Source organism: Rosa chinensis, chromosome 1 (assembly GCF_002994745.2).
Source record: "Rosa chinensis cultivar Old Blush chromosome 1, RchiOBHm-V2, whole genome shotgun sequence".
Classification (NCBI taxonomy): Eukaryota; Viridiplantae; Streptophyta; class Magnoliopsida; order Rosales; family Rosaceae; genus Rosa; species Rosa chinensis.
The window spans coordinates 61,135,122-61,156,858 of NC_037088.1; the positions used below are offsets into that span (position 1 = coordinate 61,135,122).

General features: G+C 39.8%; 3 protein-coding genes and 1 pseudogene across 3 annotated transcripts; 3 read left to right on the forward strand and 1 right to left on the reverse strand.

The window, feature by feature from the left end:
* Positions 1-1,065: 1,065 nt before the first annotated feature.
* LOC112188421 (transcription elongation factor TFIIS) lies at positions 1,066-3,479 on the forward strand. The gene is made up of 2 exons (XM_024327569.2): positions 1,066-1,615; positions 2,244-3,479. Exons 1-2 carry the CDS (start codon positions 1,460-1,462, stop codon positions 3,213-3,215), a joined length of 1,128 nt encoding a protein of 375 aa, XP_024183337.1. The 5' UTR covers positions 1,066-1,459; the 3' UTR covers positions 3,216-3,479.
* Positions 3,480-3,668: 189 nt separating this feature from the next.
* LOC112188653 lies at positions 3,669-4,273 on the reverse strand. The gene has a single exon (XM_024327850.2). The coding sequence runs from the start codon at positions 4,245-4,247 to the stop codon at positions 3,756-3,758; it is 492 nt and encodes a 163-aa protein (XP_024183618.1). The 5' UTR covers positions 4,248-4,273; the 3' UTR covers positions 3,669-3,755.
* A 133-nt stretch (positions 4,274-4,406) lies between these two features.
* On the forward strand, positions 4,407-11,218 carry LOC112188115 (TMV resistance protein N). The gene is made up of 9 exons (XM_024327195.2): positions 4,407-4,799; positions 5,563-6,047; positions 6,597-7,686; positions 7,767-8,114; positions 8,215-9,243; positions 9,339-10,060; positions 10,162-10,263; positions 10,582-10,713; positions 10,808-11,218. The coding sequence occupies exons 2-9, from the start codon at positions 5,563-5,565 to the stop codon at positions 10,965-10,967; spliced, it is 4,068 nt and encodes a 1,355-aa protein (XP_024182963.1). The 5' UTR covers positions 4,407-4,799; the 3' UTR covers positions 10,968-11,218.
* A 94-nt stretch (positions 11,219-11,312) lies between these two features.
* On the forward strand, positions 11,313-20,410 carry LOC112188339 (annotated as a pseudogene).
* The last annotated feature ends 1,327 nt before the right edge of the window (positions 20,411-21,737 follow it).

Here is a 21,737-nt window from a genome sequence, read left to right on the forward strand (position 1 = left end):
CTTCCACAGTTTGATGCACATGGTAAAATTAATTGGAGGCCTCTTAAGGTGCTTGACATGGGAGTTCGTCGCAAGAAGAAGCATAACATCACCACTTGGCTAGTGCAATGGGAAGGCATGCCAATCGAAGATGCTACGTGGGAAGATGCTCGGGCCATTGCTGCAAGGTTCCCTGCATTTTGCATCTGAGGACAGGCTAGACAGATTACTCTCTGCACCCATCTAGTCCAGCCTTTTGCCCACTAGTAGCAGCCCACTTAGTTGGCCCAACACTTGGTTGTGGTCCATGACCCATGTTACTCTACTGACTGTCTTGTGCACATTCTCCTAGTTTATATGCTGTACTGAAGACTAATTATGGTCATGTTTTGAATGATGAATGAATCTCAGTTTTCCTTCTTTCAATTTGCTATTTTTTTGTGTGAAACTCTCATGTCTAGCGTTTGAGTCTCAACTCTAACTAATTTATAAGCAGCAAGTTTGAGGGGGTTTTGAGTTCGTCGTCCCACAATAGGGGATTAGTTTGGCTTTATCGGAATACTCTCGTTCGACTTCGATTTGAATTCTAGGGCACGTTTACTTACTTGGAATGGAATGGAATTGAATGATTACGGAGTAAAAACACCCATGTGTTTACTAACACATAAATAAATATTCTGGGTAAAAGAATTCTTGTGTTTACTAACACATGAAGGAATCGAAATTGGTGTAGGTCCCACCTATTTATCAGGAATTGAGTCCTGAATATTTAGGAATTTGATTACGAAGATGGGAGATGAGTTTAGGAATCAATACCGATTCATTTATTCTCTCATTCCATTTGTCTCTGATTCATTATTGTTTTCAATTCCAAATAAGTAAACGTACCACTAGTGTTAGCGAGTATCTCGTCTAAAAATAGTTAATGTGAAAGAGTAAGAAACGGTAAAACTCAAAACAGAGTAAAGAGCGGTAAAAGTAAAACAGATAAAAAAAAAACAAATGAAGTGTGCACACCAACCTCTGACAACAAGAAAAACTGTCAATCTATCCCTAGATCCGTAGTTGGGAAAGGAAGGCGCGTAAAGCCACGCGCGAAATCCAAGACACCAAAAGGGGAAAGCACACACCCCCAAAATCCGAAACCCTAATAGAAATACAAGACCTTGTCTTTCTCCTCCTCCTCCTGTGTGCGATGACTGATGATGCTGTCCTCAAGTCCACGTGCGCCCACGCCAGCCGTGTGATCTCCGACGAGACTCGGATAAATTAGTCCAAAAACCCTATTTTTTCGCTACCAGAAAATTTAGGAAAATTTATCGGAGCTTGGCTGACAGAGTCTTCCTTTTCTCTCTGCTCGTATTTTAACTCCGCCGATCTCTTTCTGGTGGGGTTTCCGGCCCCCCAATCTGCCTTCAATTTTGTGATTTAAGGGCTGGTGTTTCTGGCTGTGGATTCGATTTGGGGAAAATTGGAGGCGATGGAGAAGGAGCTGTTGGAGGTGTTTGACGACGTGACGAAGGCGGCCGACGCCGCGAAATCGTGTGACGGTGGCGCCGAGGAAAGTCTCTGTCTTGAGGCCTTGGACCGCCTTAACAATTTTCCCGTCTCTTATCAGCTTCTCGTCTCAACCCAAGTAAGATTTTTCTTTTGGCTTTATTCATTTTTTATTTATTTTAATTTTCTCTCTCTTTGTTGTTAGCATTGGTATTGGTTTATGGGATGTGTGTTTCGATTTTGCCCAATTTTGATGTGTGAACGAGTTTATTACTGTAGGACTAGAAATTGGATCTGGGAATTTTTTTTTTGTTATTTTGTGTTTTTTGGATTAGAAATCACAATTTCATTACCAGGAGCTGGATTTTAGTGTTCTGATTGGCTTTTGAATTCATTGTTTTCTGGTAGTTTTTGTGTTGCTGACCTTGTTTGCTAACACTGTATGCAATATTAGTTTTTTTGAGAGACATATTGAGAGAATTTGGATTGAAATTGAAGTTCTTTATCAAAACGTGGAAAGAAACCCTTTTGTGTTTTGTTTTTCTGTTAAGTTGGGTCTTTCGTCTCATTGGAACAAATGTGTACTTTAGGATTTGAGTTGTATAAAACATTGCACTTTTCTTATGTGGGTGATGAATGTGATTGGCTGGTAGTGTTTCATTGTTGAAAAGTAGATGTCGAATTTAGTATACTGAAACTATCTTGACTTGCTTTCTTGAAAAATAGGATCTGAGTGTTGTTCTGAGCTTTGAATATGGATTTTTCAGGTTGGGAAGCGTCTTAAGAATCTCACAAAACATCCTAGAAAGAAAATCCAGACTTTTGCGCTTAGCCTGATGGAATCATGGAAGCAAATTGTCATTGAGGAAACATCAAAAAACGATGTGAAGAATGGCAGGTATGAAAGAAAAGATTCGCTAAAGCGTGAGTCAAATCCCAATAGTCCCAGGCCTGTGAAGATTCAGAAAACTGCTGCTGTGAAGGTTGAGAAGGTCCCCAAGGCTGAACAGGGTGGCATTAAGAAGGTTGATCGTGATGTTAAACCAAGCTCAGAGAAAGCATATAGTTCTGAAAGTGGGACAACGGATAGTAAGGTTGAAAATCATAATGCTGTCAAGACTGAGAAAGGAGATAATGTCAAGGTTGAAAAAGTAGCCAGAGAAGTGAAGAAACCTGTGTCTGGTCCCCCAATGTTGACATCTATACCAAAGTCTAATGATCAGGCAAGGGACAAAGTAAGGGGAATGCTGCATGAGGCTTTGTCCAAGGTTTCCCAGGAGTCTGAGGCTAATGAAAGATTTATGGATTCAGTGAATGCATGTGACCCTATTAGAGTTGCTGTTACAGTGGAGTCTGTGCTGTTTGAGAACTGGGGTGGTTCCAATGGGTCCCAGAAGGCCAAGTACCGATCACTAATTTTTAACCTGAAGGACCAAAAGAACCCAGATTTTCGCAGAAAAGTTCTTCTTGGAGATATCGAGGCAGAGAGGCTTGTAGACATGTCCACGGCTGAAATGGCAAGTGATGAGAGGCAATCAGAGAATAAAAAGCTCGAAGAAAAGGCATTGTTTGAGTGTGAGCGTGGACTTGCACAAACGGCTTCAACTGATCAATTCAAATGTGGTCGATGTGGGAAACGCAAGACCACCTATTACCAGATGCAGACGCGGAGTGCTGATGAACCTATGACAACATATGTAACATGTGTAAACTGCAATAACCGCTGGAAGTTCTGTTAGAGTGAGTCTTGTAGGAGCTCTGGCCATTTGTTGCCAATTGACTTCGCAAGTTAAAGAGTGTAAAGCTTCTTTCTCACTCTGGTTGTGCACTAGCATTAGGGCAGTCTAGAATGGGAAGTTTCCCAAGTCAGTATTGTCATATGTAGGATTTTTTTTAATAATTTTTTATCTGTGTTTTGTTATTCTTCTAGTCTTGTTAGGCATAATTTGTTTGGACAACTTTAATGAATTGTTGAAGCGTTTATTTCATAGTCCATTGCCATATTCTCGTGTTTATGTGGATGTTGTTTCGGGGATTGTGACCTGATCATCAACCCTGCAATGTTTTTCAGTTGATGATGGATCTGTAGGTGGAGGTGATGCTATTAGTGTAGTGAGTAAACAAAGGAGGTAGGTTCTTTAACTTCTCACTTTCTTTGCAAATTAATTCCATGACTGATTATAATTCCATACTCAGAGAAAAAGAACATCTTTGATTTATTGGATAAGATCATACATCAGAAATAGTGTTACAATTGCTTGAGAGTTGAGACTTGTATATTACTCATTACTAGCACTCTCTCTAAGAGCCTGGAAAACTCTTGCACTTTTGTAGAAGATTTGAGCCCTCCTGTTGTAGTCGTTTGGTTCTTTGCCTTCGTCTTCACCCATAATTGCTTCCCTTTCCAAACACTCCAACAGCTCCACGGCTCCTCCTCTGCCTCCTCCACACTTGTCTCTCAGCCTGCCTACTCCCAACCACTCAGCTCCTTCTTCCGGTCGCATCTCAGCCTCCAGTTCTCTTTCTATTTCGCCTGCCATCCCTGTTGAACAACCCTTGTTTGCGCATCCTACTACCACAGCTGATCTCCTATGGTCATGCACTCGTTGCTGCATTAAGCTCGATGCCGGAGTTCTCAATCCCGAACTGGTCCTCGATACATTCCGACGAGGGCTGATTTGGCATGGTAGAGTTGAAGGGCGTTTGGTTTTGCATATGGGGTTAGAATAGCACAAGTATTGTGCATTCTTGTGACACACAGAAAATTCCATGGTTATGGTTTGTATTGGCGGGTGCGTTCCCCTATCCATTATATATAAGGTTCCATGATGAAGATGACACTATCGTGGATGCTCCACGTGTCCAGCTCTGACACGTGACAGTGGAGGAAGGAACGTGTAGACTGGCCATCCAAAGTAGGTTCAAGAGTGCACGCGTCTCTAAACTAGGTTATCACGTCACCACCAGTTCTAGCTTGTCATGGTTGAATTTTCTTTCCGTCCATAGATTCCTGGTTGAGCTTAGCTTGAATGAGAATCCTAGTATGAACATCGGAAGCAACTACTTTTGTCTGGTCTCAGAATTTCATCTACATGATATGATGATGAATGAACAGAGATACCATGGAGATGTAGCACAGTAACAATAATCAAAACACGTTCTTAACCAAATTACTGCCCGGTCTCACAAAGCATAATGAATCCGATGTTCGCAATCATTGGAATTCTGGATGTGGCCGCATCCATAACCTCAGCTAACAAGAATGGCCCGGATCACTTTCGAGCTTCAACAATAATTAAGCCTAGTGAAAGCCTCACAAGGAGGTATATATCTCTCCATCTTCATGTCCTGGTTTTTGTACTATGATAGTGTATGATCTATTGTGCTGATGCAAAGAATGGGAAGATATTGCTGTTATTTTGTTGCTGTTGTTGTTATCACTAATGCTTGTGGTGCTCCTCCAATTTGGGCATTTTCTTGCCGATTTTATGTATCTGCATATTAGGTTGGATGAGCTTCAGGTGTTGTGTTATTGTAAATATATATGGGTATGATTTGATTAGTCTTCAGTGTGCAGGGCTCTTTGTTATAAGCTGAACTAGTATAGATATTTTCGTGTTGAGAACAATTTCTGAATTACTCCACCTATGAAGTCTTTTAAAATAACTTGCTCTCTGCATTTATCAATAGGTTTGGTAGCTTTCATTTTTGTGCTCTGCTTGGTTATCTTCCTCCTTGCTTCGAAATTTCCTCATTACCTACTACTACTGTTTTGAAGCACCACAGAGATGAGTAATGACAGAAATCATGGGCCATTTACATCAATCAGTAAAGAAAATGTGAACACATATGAGAAACTTCTGCTTAAGCATGTGCTTAGATTCAAAAGGTGTCCATCTATTTGTAAATTGAAAAGTAAAACGCACCGTGTCAGGTCACTGACCATCTTCCTATATTTAAATGACCGTGCATGTGGAACAAGTGGCCGGCCTTGTCTTGACTTGATCTCGACCTTAATATAGTGTACAAATAATCATGAACAATCATTCAATGTCTTTGTCACCATTGCTCTTTGATCTTGTGTAGATGGCTGCTTCTTCATCTCTCTCATCTGGTGGCCGTTGGAACTATGATGTGTTCCTCAGTTTTAGAGGTCAGGACACTCGCAAGATCTTTGTAGGCCATCTCCACAAAGCTCTTGATCTGAAAGCAATCAACGCATTCATAGACTCTGAAGATCTCTGCAAAGGCAACGACCTTTCAGAATTGCTCAGGGCTATTGAAGACTCTAGGCTTTCTATCGTAGTTTTCTCCCAAAACTATGCTTCTTCCACATGGTGCTTGAAAGAACTGGTTAAGATACTTGAATGCGTGGCAGCGAAGAAGCAGGTAGTGGTGCCCATTTTCTATGAAGTAGATCCATCTGATATCCGCAAACTGAAGGGGAGCTTTGCCGAGGCTTTTGCGAGACATGAGCAGGATTATAATGCCAACATGGAAGAGGTGAATAGGTGGAAGATTGCTCTAACTGAAGCCACCAATTTATCTGGTTGGGATTCACGAAATTACAAGTAATGCTTCTTCACACTCTTCTCTATTTTGAGTTTTTTTTTTTTTTTTTTTTTTTTTTTTTTCAATTATTCGGATATTTGTTCAAACTTTAATTAGTTGGTTAATCCTTTGTTCATGACAAAAATAAAGAAAAAACTTAAATGGAAAAGCTTTGACCATAAAGCCACCTAAATTTTCATTATTTATCATTGAGCAGACTATTGATTGAAAAGTCCTTAGTAATTTGTATTTTTCAGTAAATGGAGTAATTTGAAACAAACTGTATGTTAACTTTACCTCAAACTGACTTTCAACAGTTTGAAATGTAGTTAACTAGTCTGCAACCATATTCATTTCTTTCTAGTGAGCCCTACATGTGCACTCGATAATAATTAGTAACAACAAGGAATTAGAAAATATAAGTAAATGAAAGATGAAGTGGGAGAGCATCTATAGTAATTGGTCTTGTTACATTAGTTTAATAATACTAAGCATATTTATATATAGCAACAGTAATAACATTGGGTCTTGCTCTTACTCTTTACAATATTGTTCTTCAAATATGGCAGGGATGATGCTAAGTTTATTGAAAAAATTGTAGAAGATATTTCCGAAAAATTTGTCCACATCTCCTCCAATAAAGTCAATGACTTGGTTGGAATGGATTCCCACGTAGAAAAAATGTGTTCACTATTATGTCTTGGTGGGGATGATGTTCGTGTTGTTGGAGTATGCGGAATGCCTGGTATAGGAAAAACAACTATTGCCAAAGCTGTTTATGACAAACTCCTTTGTCAATTTGAACACTATTGCTTTCTTGAAAATGTCAAGGACGGTTTCAAGAACAATGGTGCAATACACATGCAGGAAGAACTCCTATCTAGAATATTTGAGAAAAGAGTGCGCTGTCTAGGCACTTTGAGTAAAGGATCCAAGATGATAATGGAAAGGCTGAGTAAGAAAAAAGTTCTGCTTGTTCTTGATGATGTGGAAAACTTTGCGCAAATTGAGGCGTTACTTGGAAACCAGCATTCATTTGGTGGTGGAAGTAGAATCATTGTAACCACTAGAGATATACAATCACTCAGTGGAGTTGATGCGAGATATAGTCCCATGTTTCTAAGTGATGATGAAGCTCTTGAGCTCTTTATGCAGTATGCCTTCAGAACAAACCAACCTACAAGAGAGTATGATCCTCTCTCAAGGCGTGCCGTAGAATATGCTCAAGGTCTGCCTCTAGCACTCAAAGTTTTGGGAGCTTTTCTTGATGACAAAAGTATATGTGAGTGGGAAGATGAGCTAGAGAAAATAAAGGAAATCCCACATATAGAAATTCAGGGTGTGCTTAAAAAAAGTTTTGATGGCCTGGATCCTTCACAGAAGGACATATTCCTAGATATTGCATGTTTCTTTAGAGGAATGGACAAAGGCTTTGTAACCAAAATTCTGGAAAGTTGTGGCTTCTATCCCCATAGTGGATTGCGAGTGCTAATTGATAGAGCTCTCGTAATTATTTCAGATGACAACAGGCTGGAAATGCATGATTTAATAAAGGATATGGGTTGGGAGATTATCCGCCAACAATCTATTAAAGAGCCTGGGAAGCGCAGTAGGTTGTGGGTTTATGAAGATGTTGCTCGTGTGTTAACTCAAAATATGGTGAGATATATTGTTGACCTTTAGCTCTTTCTCAAGGTTGTGGCTATTTCACTGACCTAATTTCCACTTTTGCCTTCCAGGCTACAGATGCGGTTGAATGCATAATGCTAGACTTGTCGAAGTCAAAGGACGTCTACATAGATGCTGAAGCTTTTGTTAGAATGACGAAATTAAGACTGCTCAGAATCGGTTATAACCACTCCATAGACTTGAATGCGAAAGATTTTCAATCGAAGCAGTTACACCATCCAAGAGGCGAGTGTAAACAACATGTAAGTGGGGACGTAAAGTTTCTTTCTCATGACTTGAGGTATCTCATGTGGTATGGATGCCCCCTGAAGTCTTTGCCATCCAATTTTCACCCAAAGAATCTTGTTGACCTTGACATGCGTTGTAGCCATATTGAACATCTTTGGGCAGAAATCAAGGTACAATAATCATTTGCATATATTTTAACGGTAATTACATACTCAGATTCTTATATATGATTATTATTGAATAGATTTTCCTGGTTGTTCGAACATGCAGTCCTTCAAAAAGCTGAAATTTATCAATTTGAGTCATTCTTATTACCTTACTACAACTCCCAACTTCACTGAAGCAACAAATGTGGAAACACTTGTTCTTGAAGGGTGTTCCAGTTTACTTGATGTTAACTCATCCATTTCAGCTCTTAAAAACCTTGTATTCTTGTGCCTAAGAGGATGCAAAGAACTTAAGAGTCTTCCAAGCAGCATTTGTTTGAAGTCTCTTAAAACCCTTGATCTTTCTGGCTGCTCAAGTCTCGCAAAGTTTCCAGAGATTTCAGGGATTATGGAGGACCTGTCAGAAATTTATCTAAATGATACTGCAATTGAAGAATTGCCCTCATCAATTGAACGACTTCAGGGGCTTGTGTTATTACATTTGAGAAACTGTAGAAGCCTTCTCTGTCTTCCAGACACTATATGTAATCTGGTATATCTTAAAGATCTCACTGTCTCTGGGTGCTCAAAGCTTTATCATTTGCCTGAGAACTTGGGGAATTTAGAATCCCTGATGTGCCTTGAAGTAGAAGGAAGTGGTATAAGAGAACTCCCAGTTTCTATCTTATGCTTGAAAAGGCTGAAAACATTATCATGTGACGGATGTACAGAAATGACGATGCCCTTTTCATCATGGTCATCATCAATTGAAGAATATTGTAGTTACTCTGGTCTGCTGCATCTTGATTTAAGTGACAGTAATCTGTGTGAATTATCAGATGGTATTGCTCAATTGTCCTCATTGAAAACCTTAGAGCTGCGCGGAACCAACTTGGAGAGCTTACCTGCAACTATGAATCAACTTCGCTGTTTGACGCGTCTTGAATTGGAAGCTTGCAAGAGACTGAAATCAGTACCAGAGCTTCCATCAACCATAAATTACATTGATGCTCATGACTGCAGCGCATTGGCAACCGTTGCAAAACCAAATACTCGTTGCTCTATGAATCTTTGCTTCACATTTTCTAATTGCCTCCAAATGGTACAAACGAATCTATTCAGAGATATTGTGGAAACTCATTCTTCTTACCAGGTTCCGATCTTCCACTCAAACACACCCATCCCACATACTAACATGTACAAACGCACCGTTAAACAAGTTAACCATTGCTTGTTTCTTTGTTTCAGGGTAATTATCAACGTCCACTATCCTTTAATATGTCTCTTCCCGGAAGTGAAATTCCTGATTGGTTCAATTATCAATGTAGGGGATCCTCACTAACTGTACAGCTACCCCCAAATTGGTTCGATAATAAGTTTTTGGGGTTTGCCATATGTGCTGTTAGCGACTTCAAGGTTTCTCATAATGATGCATCTGATCTATCCGCTCTATGTCATTGTGGCTTAAAAGGAAATCATGGTCAGTACAGTTTCAGTTTTACTTTGCTTGATTGGGGTTTCACTACTGAGAGAATCCTTGAGTCAGATCATATGTTCCTGGCATATGTGCCATGGTCTGAATATCGCTTCATTGTAGAGGGAAAACTGGTCAATGAACGGTATTTCACTGAGGCCACATTTGAGATTGTAGTAGAAAATAGAGCTGATAGCCATGTTTTCGGGACAGTAAAAAACCACCATTGCATCACAAGTTGTGGAGTTCGTTTCTTTCATAGTAGTTGCATGGAAGAGCAAAATCTAAACATCAGTGAAACCAAATCTCATCATGACAGCTGTGACAGTAGGAGAGGAAAAGAGGGGGTGGGGGTGCAGTTGGAGGTAAATCCAGCACTGGTGATACTCCCTGAGGAAGCATTCTCGAGATGTGAATGGTCTCCGAAAGCGGACCAGAGCTCAATTAGTACAAGCGAAGTTTCAATGGAGGATCAGAGGAATTCCTACAAGCGAAGGTCAATTAGTAGTTACTCTGTCACTGTCACTGATTATAGATAAGAGCTATATTCCCGAAGTTTCAACGTTTGGCTGTTTGTTTTGTGTTCTTGATTTGCAGAAAGAATTCAGAGTCATGGACAGGGGTTTCACCCACAGTTGAAGATGGTCAGGCTTGGAAGACATTTGGGCAGAAGGAAATCCCCAATGCTCCATATCCAAGGTTTGTGTTTTCTTCTCCAAGAAATGAAAATTAAAATAGATTGTTGTTTTTAAAGGGTTGGAGTAAGTTGATAAAGGGCTGGAGAGTCCCCCAACTACCAAGGACAACCTTGGTTGGGTTGGTGCATTCCAGATTTCCCGGTGGGTTCTAGAATGCACCAAGACACGAATGTACTGAGAGAATGAAATTGAAATAAATTTGTCTTTGACTGTTGAGATACTGAGACAATGAAATGGAAATTTTAGTATACAACCAGACCGTAGATATTATAGCTATAGAAGTAAATCTGATCGATGTTAAATTGCTAAATGGATGCAGGGAAGGTCTAGCACGGTGGTCACAACAAGTAAGAGTAACACCAGATATCAGGCTTGATGAGGGGTCTCTTGATGACGGCTTTAGCTGGAGGAAGTATGGCCAAAAGGACATCTTGGGAGCCAAATATCCGAGGTACCTATATTTAGGATATGTTCTTCTTACGAAACTAATCTATGTTTCTTCCCTTAACATTATGTCATTATTTAATGTTTCTGTTGGGTTGCAGAGGGTATTACAGATGCACTAATCGAAATATTCAAGGTTGTTTGGCCACAAAGCAAGTGCAACGCGCCGATGAGGACCCAATGATCGTCAAAATTACTTACCAAGGAAGGCACACTTGTACTCAAGCAGCCTCCGTTACAGTAAATAGTCCTCCGGCCTAGAAGTAATTCCATCGACATTGGGTGATTGACCGCTTCGTATTCGTTATCCACCCAGTTTAGTAACTCAGTATAGTCAAATTGAATTTCTGTTTTGCTACTAGTGTTTCCAGATTTCAGGTTTTAATTACTTTGTTTTGCTGGGTTTTGATGTACGGGGTTTTCTAGTGTGTGGAGTTTGAGATCGAATGTGGGCATTTGCATTGTTGATTCAAGTATTTTCACTCACATGGTTATTGAATTTGCATTGTCCAGATTACACTTCCATAAAACATTAAGTTGTGTGAGAGGACTTCTGTCCTTTTTTGTCCAAATATCACATGTGCTGTTACTACATATGCTGGATTTCGCAGTCTTCAATTATCATTTCACAGAACAGGGTAATCAAAAGTACTGGGTCACTCTGGGTTTGTAAGTGAATTCTGATGCATGATTGTAGACTTGTAGTTAGTGGTGAATTTTGGTTTTCACTCAGCTTATGGTTATGTTGTTTTTGTTAAAATGGTGGTACTCTTCTCTTCAATATGTTATTGATTGGCATTTCCTAATGCTGTTGCCATTTCAGAAAACAACAGATTTTGGAATTACTAGTTTCACTTCTGAAGACAGTCTTCTAGATACTGCTTCCTAAAAAGACTTGGTAGGAATTTATAGTATTCTGCTGTAGTTATATTGAGGCTGTTTCGCAAGAATTCGGTCAATCTCAAATTCTCAATCTTCATTGTGCCATTGTCTTTTAATTTGTAGGAAATGAGTATTTTAATCAGTAACAAGTTTAAGGAAGTTATTCAAGAAGCAATGCCTTATCTCCAACTGCCGTAGCTTATGCAAATTGGGCAATGTCATATATCAAAATCAAAAGGCAAGCATCATCTTACACCCTCTGTTGGTTCATTTATACTTTTATAAATATATCTCTTTATGTTTAAGTAAAATGGAATTGCAGAGAGAATTGTGTTGTATTATTGATAATAGGAGCCCTTTTATATAGGGAGTTACAGAGTACATGAAAGGGAATAGAATCCGAACATAACTAGGAATCTAGAACCTTTTCATATTACAACTCTACGACTAAAACCCTAGTTTGAAGAGGCACACATCATGTCGACTTCCTTCAACACTCCCCCTTGTGCAGCTCAAACTTGGTGATGACGCTTTGATCGTTGCCTCGTTAAAAACCTTGCCAGGTAACAAAAACCCTGTGGGACAAAAATAACCCTGGTTGAAGGACAAAAAGAGCATAACACGTCCTTCACTCTTCGAGATCGAACATGTAGACATCATACCTCCCCTGATGTCAATATCTCCCCCTGATTGCAACAATTATGGGAGTTCAGATAACCTTAATCTGATGTTTTCACATGTTTCTCGAAGGTGGATTTTGGTAACGACTTAGTAAATAAGTCCGCTACATTATCCTTTGATCGGATTTGGTTCACTTCAATATTTAGAAGTGTTTGTTGTTGCTGATTGTAAAAGAACTTAGGCGATATATGCTTGGTGTTGTCGCCCTTGATGAAACCTAATTTCATTTGCTCAATACAAGCTGCATTATCTTCATAAATGCATGTAGGTTCATCTGTGGTAGACTTCAAACCACAAGTTTCTCGAATGTGTCTAACTATAGACCTTAGCCATATGCATTCTCGCACGGCTTCATGTAGAGCAATAATCTCTGCATGATTTGAGGAAGTAGTAACAAAGGTTTGCTTTGTAGACCTCCAAGATATCGCTGTGCTTCCCATGGTAAAGACATAACCCGTTTGGGAGCGACCTTTGTGAGCGACCTTTGTGAGGGTCAGAGAGATACCCTGCATCAGCAAAACCCATCAAGACATCGTTGTCATTTTGATGGAGACAAGGAGGAGGACGTCGGCCACCATGGACGGTGTCACCGGTGTCAACATCACGGAAGGTGGCATTTTGCCTTGTGGGGTCCAATCCCACACTTCCGTTATTTCTTTTCTCTCTGTAGGGATAAAACAAGCCTATATCAATCGTACCTCTCAAGTATCGAAAGATTATCTTTATACCAATCCAATGGCGGCTTGTTGGCGCAGAGTTATGTCGAGCTAATAAGTTTACTGCGAACGAGATGTCCGGTTTTGTGCATTGAGCTAAGTACAATAATGCGCCTATTGCACTTAGATAGGGCACTTCAGCCTCTAATAAGTCTTCGTCCTCATCCCTTGGACGAAATGGATCTTTTCAGGGCTCAAGACTACGGCCGATCATGGGAGTACTCACAGGCTTCGCTTTATCTTCATTAAAGCGCCTTAGTAATTTTTGAGTATATGCTAACTGATGGATCATAATCCCATTACTACGGTGCTCGAGTTCTAGTCCGAGACAAAACCGTGTTTTCCCAAGATCTTTCATCTCAAATTCGGATTTCAAGTATTTAGCAGTTTCCTTTAACTCATCTAGAGTTCCAATTAGGTTCGTGTCATCAACATAAATTGCTACAATTGCAAATCCGGAACTTGTCCTTTTTATAAACACGCATGTGCATATTTCATTGTTGACATATCCCTTCCCAATCAAGTAGTCACTTAGACGGTTATACCACATCCGTCCGGATTGTTTCAATCCATATAGTGAGCGTCTCAATCTTATTGAAAACTCGCTCCGTGGTTTAGAGCCACTTGATTTGGGTAATTGAAGTCCATCTGGAACCTTCATATATATCTCTGAATCTAGATCCCCATAGAAATATGCTGTAACCATATCCATAAGCTGCATGTCAAGTTTTTCAGAAACTACCAAACTGACAAGGTAGCGGAACATTATAAAGTCCATTACGGGAGAATATGTCTCCTCGTAGTCGATTCCAGGGTGTTGTGAGAAACCTTGCACCACAAGGCGGGCTTTGTATCTAACAACCTCATTTTTCTCATTACGTTTTCTAACAAAGACCCATTTATGGCCAACAAGCTTTATACTTGGGGGTGTCAACGTTATAGGCCAAAATACCTGTCTCTTTGTTAGTGAATCTAATTCAACCTGGATCGCATCTTTCCATTTAGGCCAATCTGCTCTTCGTTAACATTCTTCAACGGAGCGAGGTTCGATATCATCGTGTTCTATAATTCCTTGAGCGATAGAATATGCAAACATGTCATCAAGGATAATAAAATCTCGATTCAACGTCTCATGTACACTAGTGTAATTCATGGAGATCTCCCTATTCCCTGGAATTGGTTCTAACATTGGAGTGTCCCCCAATGATGTCTCTTGGACATAACCATAATTTGGAATATCTTCATGAGACGGGTTATTTATGTCGATGATTAATAGATCTTTTTGTGCCAAACTCGCTTTCTTTCTTGGGCGAGAATCCATCGAACCTCTGGGCCTCCCACGTTTTCTTGTTGGGAGCCCGACCTGAGCCACATTGCCATCACCATTAGTGGTGGCGGCGCCATGCCCAATACCCCTAGGGGTGGCGCCATGTCCATGATTTTTAGGGACATCAATCCTTGCAGGCACGTTTGCAACAGATATATGTGATCTTGTCACTTTAGCGATATCAGAAAACGCATCAGGCATAGAATCTGCTATGTTCTGAAGATCGAGAATTCTCCGCACTTCAATTTCGGATTGTGCGGTTCGGGGATCAAGATGAGACAAAGTGGGGATAGACCACGACAATTCCTGTCGTTCCTGTTGAACATTATTGTTCTTTTCTCCCCCTAACGACGGGAAGACTGTCTCATCAAAGTGACAATCCGCAAATCTAGCGGTAAATAGATCGCCTGTCAAGGGTTCTAAGTAGCGGATAATGGTTGGAGAGTCATATCCAACATAAATGCCTAATCGTCTTTGAGGACCCATTTTGGTGCGCTGTGGCGCCGCAATTGGCACATAAACTGTACACCCAAATATGCGCAAGTGTGAGACATTAGGCTTATATCCAGTAACCATCTGGGACGCAGAAAAGGGTTGAGTGACAGTAGGCCTCAGACGAATGAGCACAGCTGCATACAATATTGCATAGCCCCAAGCAGAAACAGGGAGATTAGTGCGCATAACTAATGTTCTAGCGACCATTTGAAGTCTTTTATTGGCAGCTTCTGCGAGACCATTTTGGGTGTGAACATGAGGAACAGGGTGTTCAACCTCAATCCCAATGGACATGCAATAGTCATCAAACGTTTTTGATGTAAACTCTCTAGCATTGTCAAGACGAATTGACTTAATGTGATGATCAGGGTGGTGAGCCCTTAATTTAATGATTTGTGCTAGGAGTTTAGCAAATGTAGCATTTCTTGTAGACAATAGCATGACATGTGACCAGCGTGTCGATGCATCAACCAACACCATAAAATATCTAAATGGTCCGTAAGTTGGTTGAATAGGTCCACAAATATCACCTTGGATTCTTTGCAAGAATGGAATATTGTCCTTAGTGTCCTTTGCATAGGATGATCTCGATCCTAATTTTGCTAAAGAGTAGGCTTTGCAAAACGAAAAATGGGCTTTAGAAGCAACCAGGAAAGAATCTGGCTGAGCGACGAAGTCACAATTGACTTTAGAAGTAGAAAAAGGAACCAAGGAGGCATTGGTGGCGTCAATACCACTTTTGGGCCACAAGGGGTAGGCAGCGCCAGACCTACCTTGGATTGAATTTCGGTTCTGACTTCTTTTCGTTTTGAAAAAAGGATGTCCGTGTGAAGTCTTTAATATACGGATCATCATATCACGACCTGGATGTCCCAAACGGTCATGCCAAAGCTTATATGTGTCAGAATCCCTTAAGTCATCTCTCATGACATGGTTGGATTCAATAATTCGAATAGTGGTTGCATACAACCCACTAAAGCGACACATAAGTTTCTCTAATACTCGTTTATATCCGTAGTCATTAGAGGTGATGCAAAGGAACGCTTGTCCATTCTCACAATGTGTTTCCACATGAAAACCATTGGCTCTTATATCTTTAAAACTCAATAGGGTTCTTCCAGCCCTAGGAGCATTTAGAGCTTCTATGACATTAATACTTGTGCCATTTGGTAACATAAATTGAGTTGGTCCTCGACCATGAATTAATTGTGATGGTCCAGCCATCGTAGTCACAGAAGATCGACTAGGCGTCATCTATAGAAATAGTTGCCTATGTTGCAATATAGTATGTGTGGTGTCACTATTAACAAGGCATTCCAACTCTCCAAGAAACATACTGAAAAATAATAAAGTTTGGAATTAAAACATGTCCATGACATTGGGTAATAGTACGATACCTTATTAATAAAAATAGCCAATGATTACATCAAAGGTCCCAAAAGTCTAATCCAAAATAAAGAAAATCAAACTTAGACAAATTGTAGTCACTCAGTCCGTTTGGTAACTCCAATCAAATATGACCAGGAAAGTAGAGAGAGATGTTGGTGGATCGAGGCTCTCTTAAGTACTATTAATCTCAATTACTTTCCTAGACATCATATTTCATTGGGTATGCCACATGAGAAAGAGTTAATACAATTGTCATTTATTGACTAAGACATATTTCCATTTCAAATTCTTGAAAAAATAAAAGGACTATTCTAATCAAATCTGCGGCATCCTTGTGCACTTCATCTCCAGCTTTGAAGTGCTCCTCCAAATTGGGCATTTTCTTGCCGATTTTATGTATCTGAATATTAGGCTGGTGGATGAGCTTCAGGTGTTGTGTTATTGTCAATATATATGGGTATGATTTGATTAGTCTTCAGTGTGCAGGGCTCTTTGTTATAAGCTGAACTAGTATAGATACTTTCGTGTTGAGAACAATTTCTGAATTACTCCACCTGAAATCTTTTAAAATAACTTGCTCTCTGCATTTATCAATAGGTTTGGTAGTTTTCATTTTTGTGCTCTGCTTGGTTATCTTCCTCCTTGCTTCGAAATTTCCTCATTACCTACTACTACTGTTTTGAAGCACCACAGAGATGAGTAATGGGGATAACAGAAATCATGGGCCATTAACATCAATCAGTAAAGAAAATGTGAACACATATGAGAAACTTCTGCTTAAGCATGTGCTTAGATTCAAAAGGTGTCCATCTATTTGTAAATTGAAAAGTAAAACGCACCGTGTCAGGTCACTGACCATCTTCCTATATTTAAATGACCGTGCATGTGGAACAAGTGGCCGGCCTTGTCTTGACTTGATCTCGACCTTAATATAGTGTACAAATAATCATGAACAACCATTCAATGTCTTTGTCACCATTGCTCTTTGATCTTGTGTAGATGGCTGCTTCTTCATCTCTCTCATCTGGTGGCCGTTGGAACTATGATGTGTTCCTCAGTTTTAGAGGTCAGGACACTCGCAAGATCTTTGTAGGCCATCTCCACAAAGCTCTTGATCTGAAAGCAATCAACGCATTCATAGACTCTGAAGATCTCTGCAAAGGCAACGACCTTTCAGAATTGCTCAGGGCTATTGAAGACTCTAGGCTTTCTATCGTAGTTTTCTCCCAACATTATGCTTCTTCCACATGGTGTTTGAAAGAACTGGTTAAGATACTTGAATGCGTGGCTGTGAAGAAGCAGCTAGTGGTGCCCATTTTCTATGAAGTAGATCCATCTGATATCCACAAACTGATGGGAAGCTTTGCCGAGGCTTTTGCGAAACATGAGCAGGATTCTAATGCCTACATGGAAGAGGTGAATAGGTGGAAGATTGCTCTAACTGAAGCCAGCAATCTATCTGGCTGGGATTCACGAAATTACACGTAATGCTTCTTTATAATCTTCTCAATTTTGAGCTTCTTCCTCCTTTTTTATTTATTTAATTTTTTTTATGGGGATATTTTCTCCAAGCTTTAATTAGTTGGTAAATACTTTGTTCATGACTAAAATAAAGAAAAAAAACTAAAATGGAAAAGCTTTAAACATAAAGCTACATAAAATTTTCATTATTTATCATTGAGCAGACTGATTTATTAATTGCAAATCCTTAGTATTTTGTATTTTGCAGTGAATGGAGTAAGCTGAAACAAACTGTAGGTTAACTTTACCTCAAACTGACTTTCGCAGTTCATAATGTAGTTAACTAGTCTGCAACTACTATATTCATTTCTTTCTACCTACATGTGTACTTGATAATAATTAATAACAATAAGGAATTAGAAAATATAAGTAGATGAAAGATGAAGTGGGAGAGCATCTATAGTACATTAGTACATTAAGAGATTGGTCTTGTTAGATTAGTTTAATGTCACCAAGTATATTTATATATAGCAACTGTAATGAGTTGGGTCTTGCTCTTACCCTTTAGAATGTTGTTCTTCAAATATGGCAGGGATGATGCTAAGTTTATTGAAAAAATTGTAGAAGATATTTCTGAAAAATTGGTCCACATCTCGTCTAATAAAGTCAATGACTTGGTTGGAATGGATTCCCACGTAGAAAAAATGTGTTCGCTATTATGTCTTGGTGAGGATGATGTTCGTGTTGTTGGAGTATGTGGAATGCCTGGTATAGGAAAAACAACCATTATTGCTAGAGCTGTTTATGACGAAATTGTTTGTCAATTTGAACACTATTGCTTTCTTGAAAATGTCAAGGATGGTTTCAAGAACAATGGTGCAATACACATGCAGGAAGAACTCCTATCTAGAATATTTGAGAAAAGAGTGCGCTGTCTAGGCACTTTGAGTAAAGGATCCAAGATCATAATGGAAAGGCTGAGTAAGAAAAAAGTTCTGCTTGTTCTTGATGATGTAGAAAACTTGCACAAATTGAAGCGTTACTTGGAAACCAGCATTCATTTGGTGGTGGTAGTAGAATCATTGTAACCACTAGAGATATACAATCACTCAGTGGAGTTGATGCGAGATATAGTCCCATGTTTCTAAGTGATGATGAAGCTCTTGAGCTCTTTATGCAGTATGCCTTCAGAACAAACGAACCTTCAAGAGAGTATGATCCTCTCCCTAGGCGTGCCATAGAATATGCTCATGGTCTGCCTCTAGCACTCAAAGTTTTGGGAGCTTTTCTTGATAACAAAAGTATATGCGAGTGAAAGATGAGCTAGAGAAAATAAAGGAAATCCCACATGTAGAAATTCAGGGTGTGCTTAAAAAAAGTTTTGATGGTCTGGATCCTTCACAGAAGGACATATTCCTAGATATTGCATGCTTCTTTAGAGGAATGGACAAAGGCTATGTGACCAAAATTCTGGAAAGTTGTGGCTTCTATCCCCATAGTGGATTGCGAGTGCTAATTGATAGAGCTCTTGTAACTATTTCAGATGACAATAGGTTGGAAATGCATGATTTAATAAAGGATATGGGTTGGGAGATTATCCGCCAACAGTCTATTAAAGAGCCTGGGAAGCGCAGTAGGTTGTGGGTTTATGAAGATGTTGCTCGTGTATTAACTCAAAATATGGTGAGATATATAGTTGTAACCTCTAGCTCTTTCTCAAGGTTATGGCTATTTCACTGACTTAATTTCCACTTTTGCTTTTCCAGGCTACAGATGCAGTTGAATGCATAATGCTAGACTTGTCAAAGTCAAAAGACGTCTACATAGATGCTGAAGCTTTTGTTAGAATGACGAAATTAAGACTGCTCAGAATTGGTTATAACCACTCCACAGACTTGAATGCGAAAGATTTTCAATCGAATCAGTCGGACCATCCAAGAGGTGAGTGTAAACAACATGTAAGCGGGGACGTAAAGTTTCTTTCTCATGACTTGAGGTATCTCATGTGGTATGGATGCCCCCTGAAGTCTTTGCCATCCAATTTTCACCCGAAGAATCTTGTTGACCTTGACATGCGTTGTAGCCATATTGAACAACTTTGGGAAGAAATCAAGGTACAGTAATCATTTGCATATCTTTTAAATGGTAATTACATTTTCAGATTCTTATATATGATTATTATTGAATAGCTCTCCCTGGTTGTTCTAACATGCAGCCCTTCAAAAAGTTGAAATTCGTCAATTTGAGTCATTCTCATTACCTTACCACAACTCCCAACTTCACTGAAGCAACAAATGTTGAAACACTAGTTCTTGAAGGTTGTTCGAGTTTACTTGATGTTAACTCAACCATTTCAGCTCTTAAAAACCTTGTATTCTTGTGTCTAAGAGGATGCAAAGAACTTAAGAGTCTTCCAAGCAGCATTTGTTTGAAGTCTCTTAATCTTTCTGGCTGCTCAAGTCTCGTAAAGTTTCCAGAGATTTCAGGGATCATGGAGGACCTATCAGAAATTTATTTAAATGATACTGCAATTGAAGAATTGCCATCATCAATTGAACGACTTCAGGGGCTTGTATTACTACATTTGAGAAACTGTAGAAGCCTTGTCCATCTTCCAGACAATATATGTAAGTAGTGTTGAAAATAGGAATGTGTTTTAGGTATTCAATTGTAATCGGATTCTATTACCTTTTGGGTACCTTGTAACTCTCTATTTAAAGGGCTCCTATTATCAATGATAACACACAATTCTATTCTCCTACAACACGTTATCAGTACGAGTTCTAACCCTAGCTTCAGAAAAAAAAAAAACTTTTCTCTCTGCCGCCAACCCAAAACAAAAAAAAAAACAAAAAAAAAAAGGAGAGGCCGACTAGCAGCAGCAACCCAGGCCACCGAACTACAGAAGCAGCAGCCCTGGCCACCGAACTGCAGAAGCAGCAGCCCAGGCCACCGACCAGCAGCAGAAGCCGCAAGCACTGCAGCCCCCCGCACATCCGTCCGGCACCAGGCCTCCACAGCACCGACCCGATCTCGACCCACCTGCAGCACCAGCCCACTCCAGCGCTTCCCACCTACACCTCCGTGCCTCCCCATCTGCCAGCGCCCTGCGACCTCACCTGCAAACCTCCCATCGCTGCACCCAGAAGAAGACCAGAAGAAAGGAAGACCAGAAGAAGAAAAGAGAAGAAGAAACCGAAAAAAAAGAGGGACCCGGCCAAAAAAAAAAAAAAAAAGAAGAAAAAAAAAAGGGAAAGGAAAGGGGGAGGAGCGGGCTTGGGCCCGGAAAGAAAAAAAAGGAAGACAAAAAAGGAGGAAGAAAAAGAAAAAAAAAGGGAAGGGAGAAGGGCAGCCACCAACTGCCAATTTTCGACCAGATTCTAACTACACGCCTGCATCAACACGCGCGTGTCTTCAAGCTAAGAACAATCACGTAAGTTTTTATAATTAAGGTTGCTGCTTTCTTGTATTTAAATTCCTTTTATTTTCTGCATAATATTGGAATATATGTTGCCAAATGATTTTTGAGTATTTAATAAAGCGGAATTGTGGGGATTCACGCTTAACAAACTAAGAGTGTTCGTATGAACTAAGAGTGTTCATAATTAAACGAACTAAGAGTGTTCATGTGAACTAAGAGCGTTCACAATGCTTGGACTAAGAGCGTCCGTAAGCATCAAATTGTGACCATATTAAAACATCATTGTTGGTCTAATCCAAAAGAGATTCTTGGAAATTGATTTCTTGGTAGCATAGCTCGGAAATCTTATTATTTTAGTTTTCGTGGAAGTTTAGCTCCGAAACTAATTTATCTTCGCTTCTTATTTTCAGGATGTCGAATGAACCTAGACTCGACTTTCCTATGCTTGACTCAACAGGCTCGGATTACCACAGTTGGGTAACCGATGTTGAGAATCATCTCACTTCCAAGGGAATATTACCCATAATTCAGGCACCAAATGTAACGTCCCGAACCTAAATTTACCAGTTTACAAGTCTTTCGATAGGTAAACGACATTTACATTTACTTTTTGGCTTCGTTTCGACATTTTAGGGGGCCCTAAAAGTTGACTTTTTGTT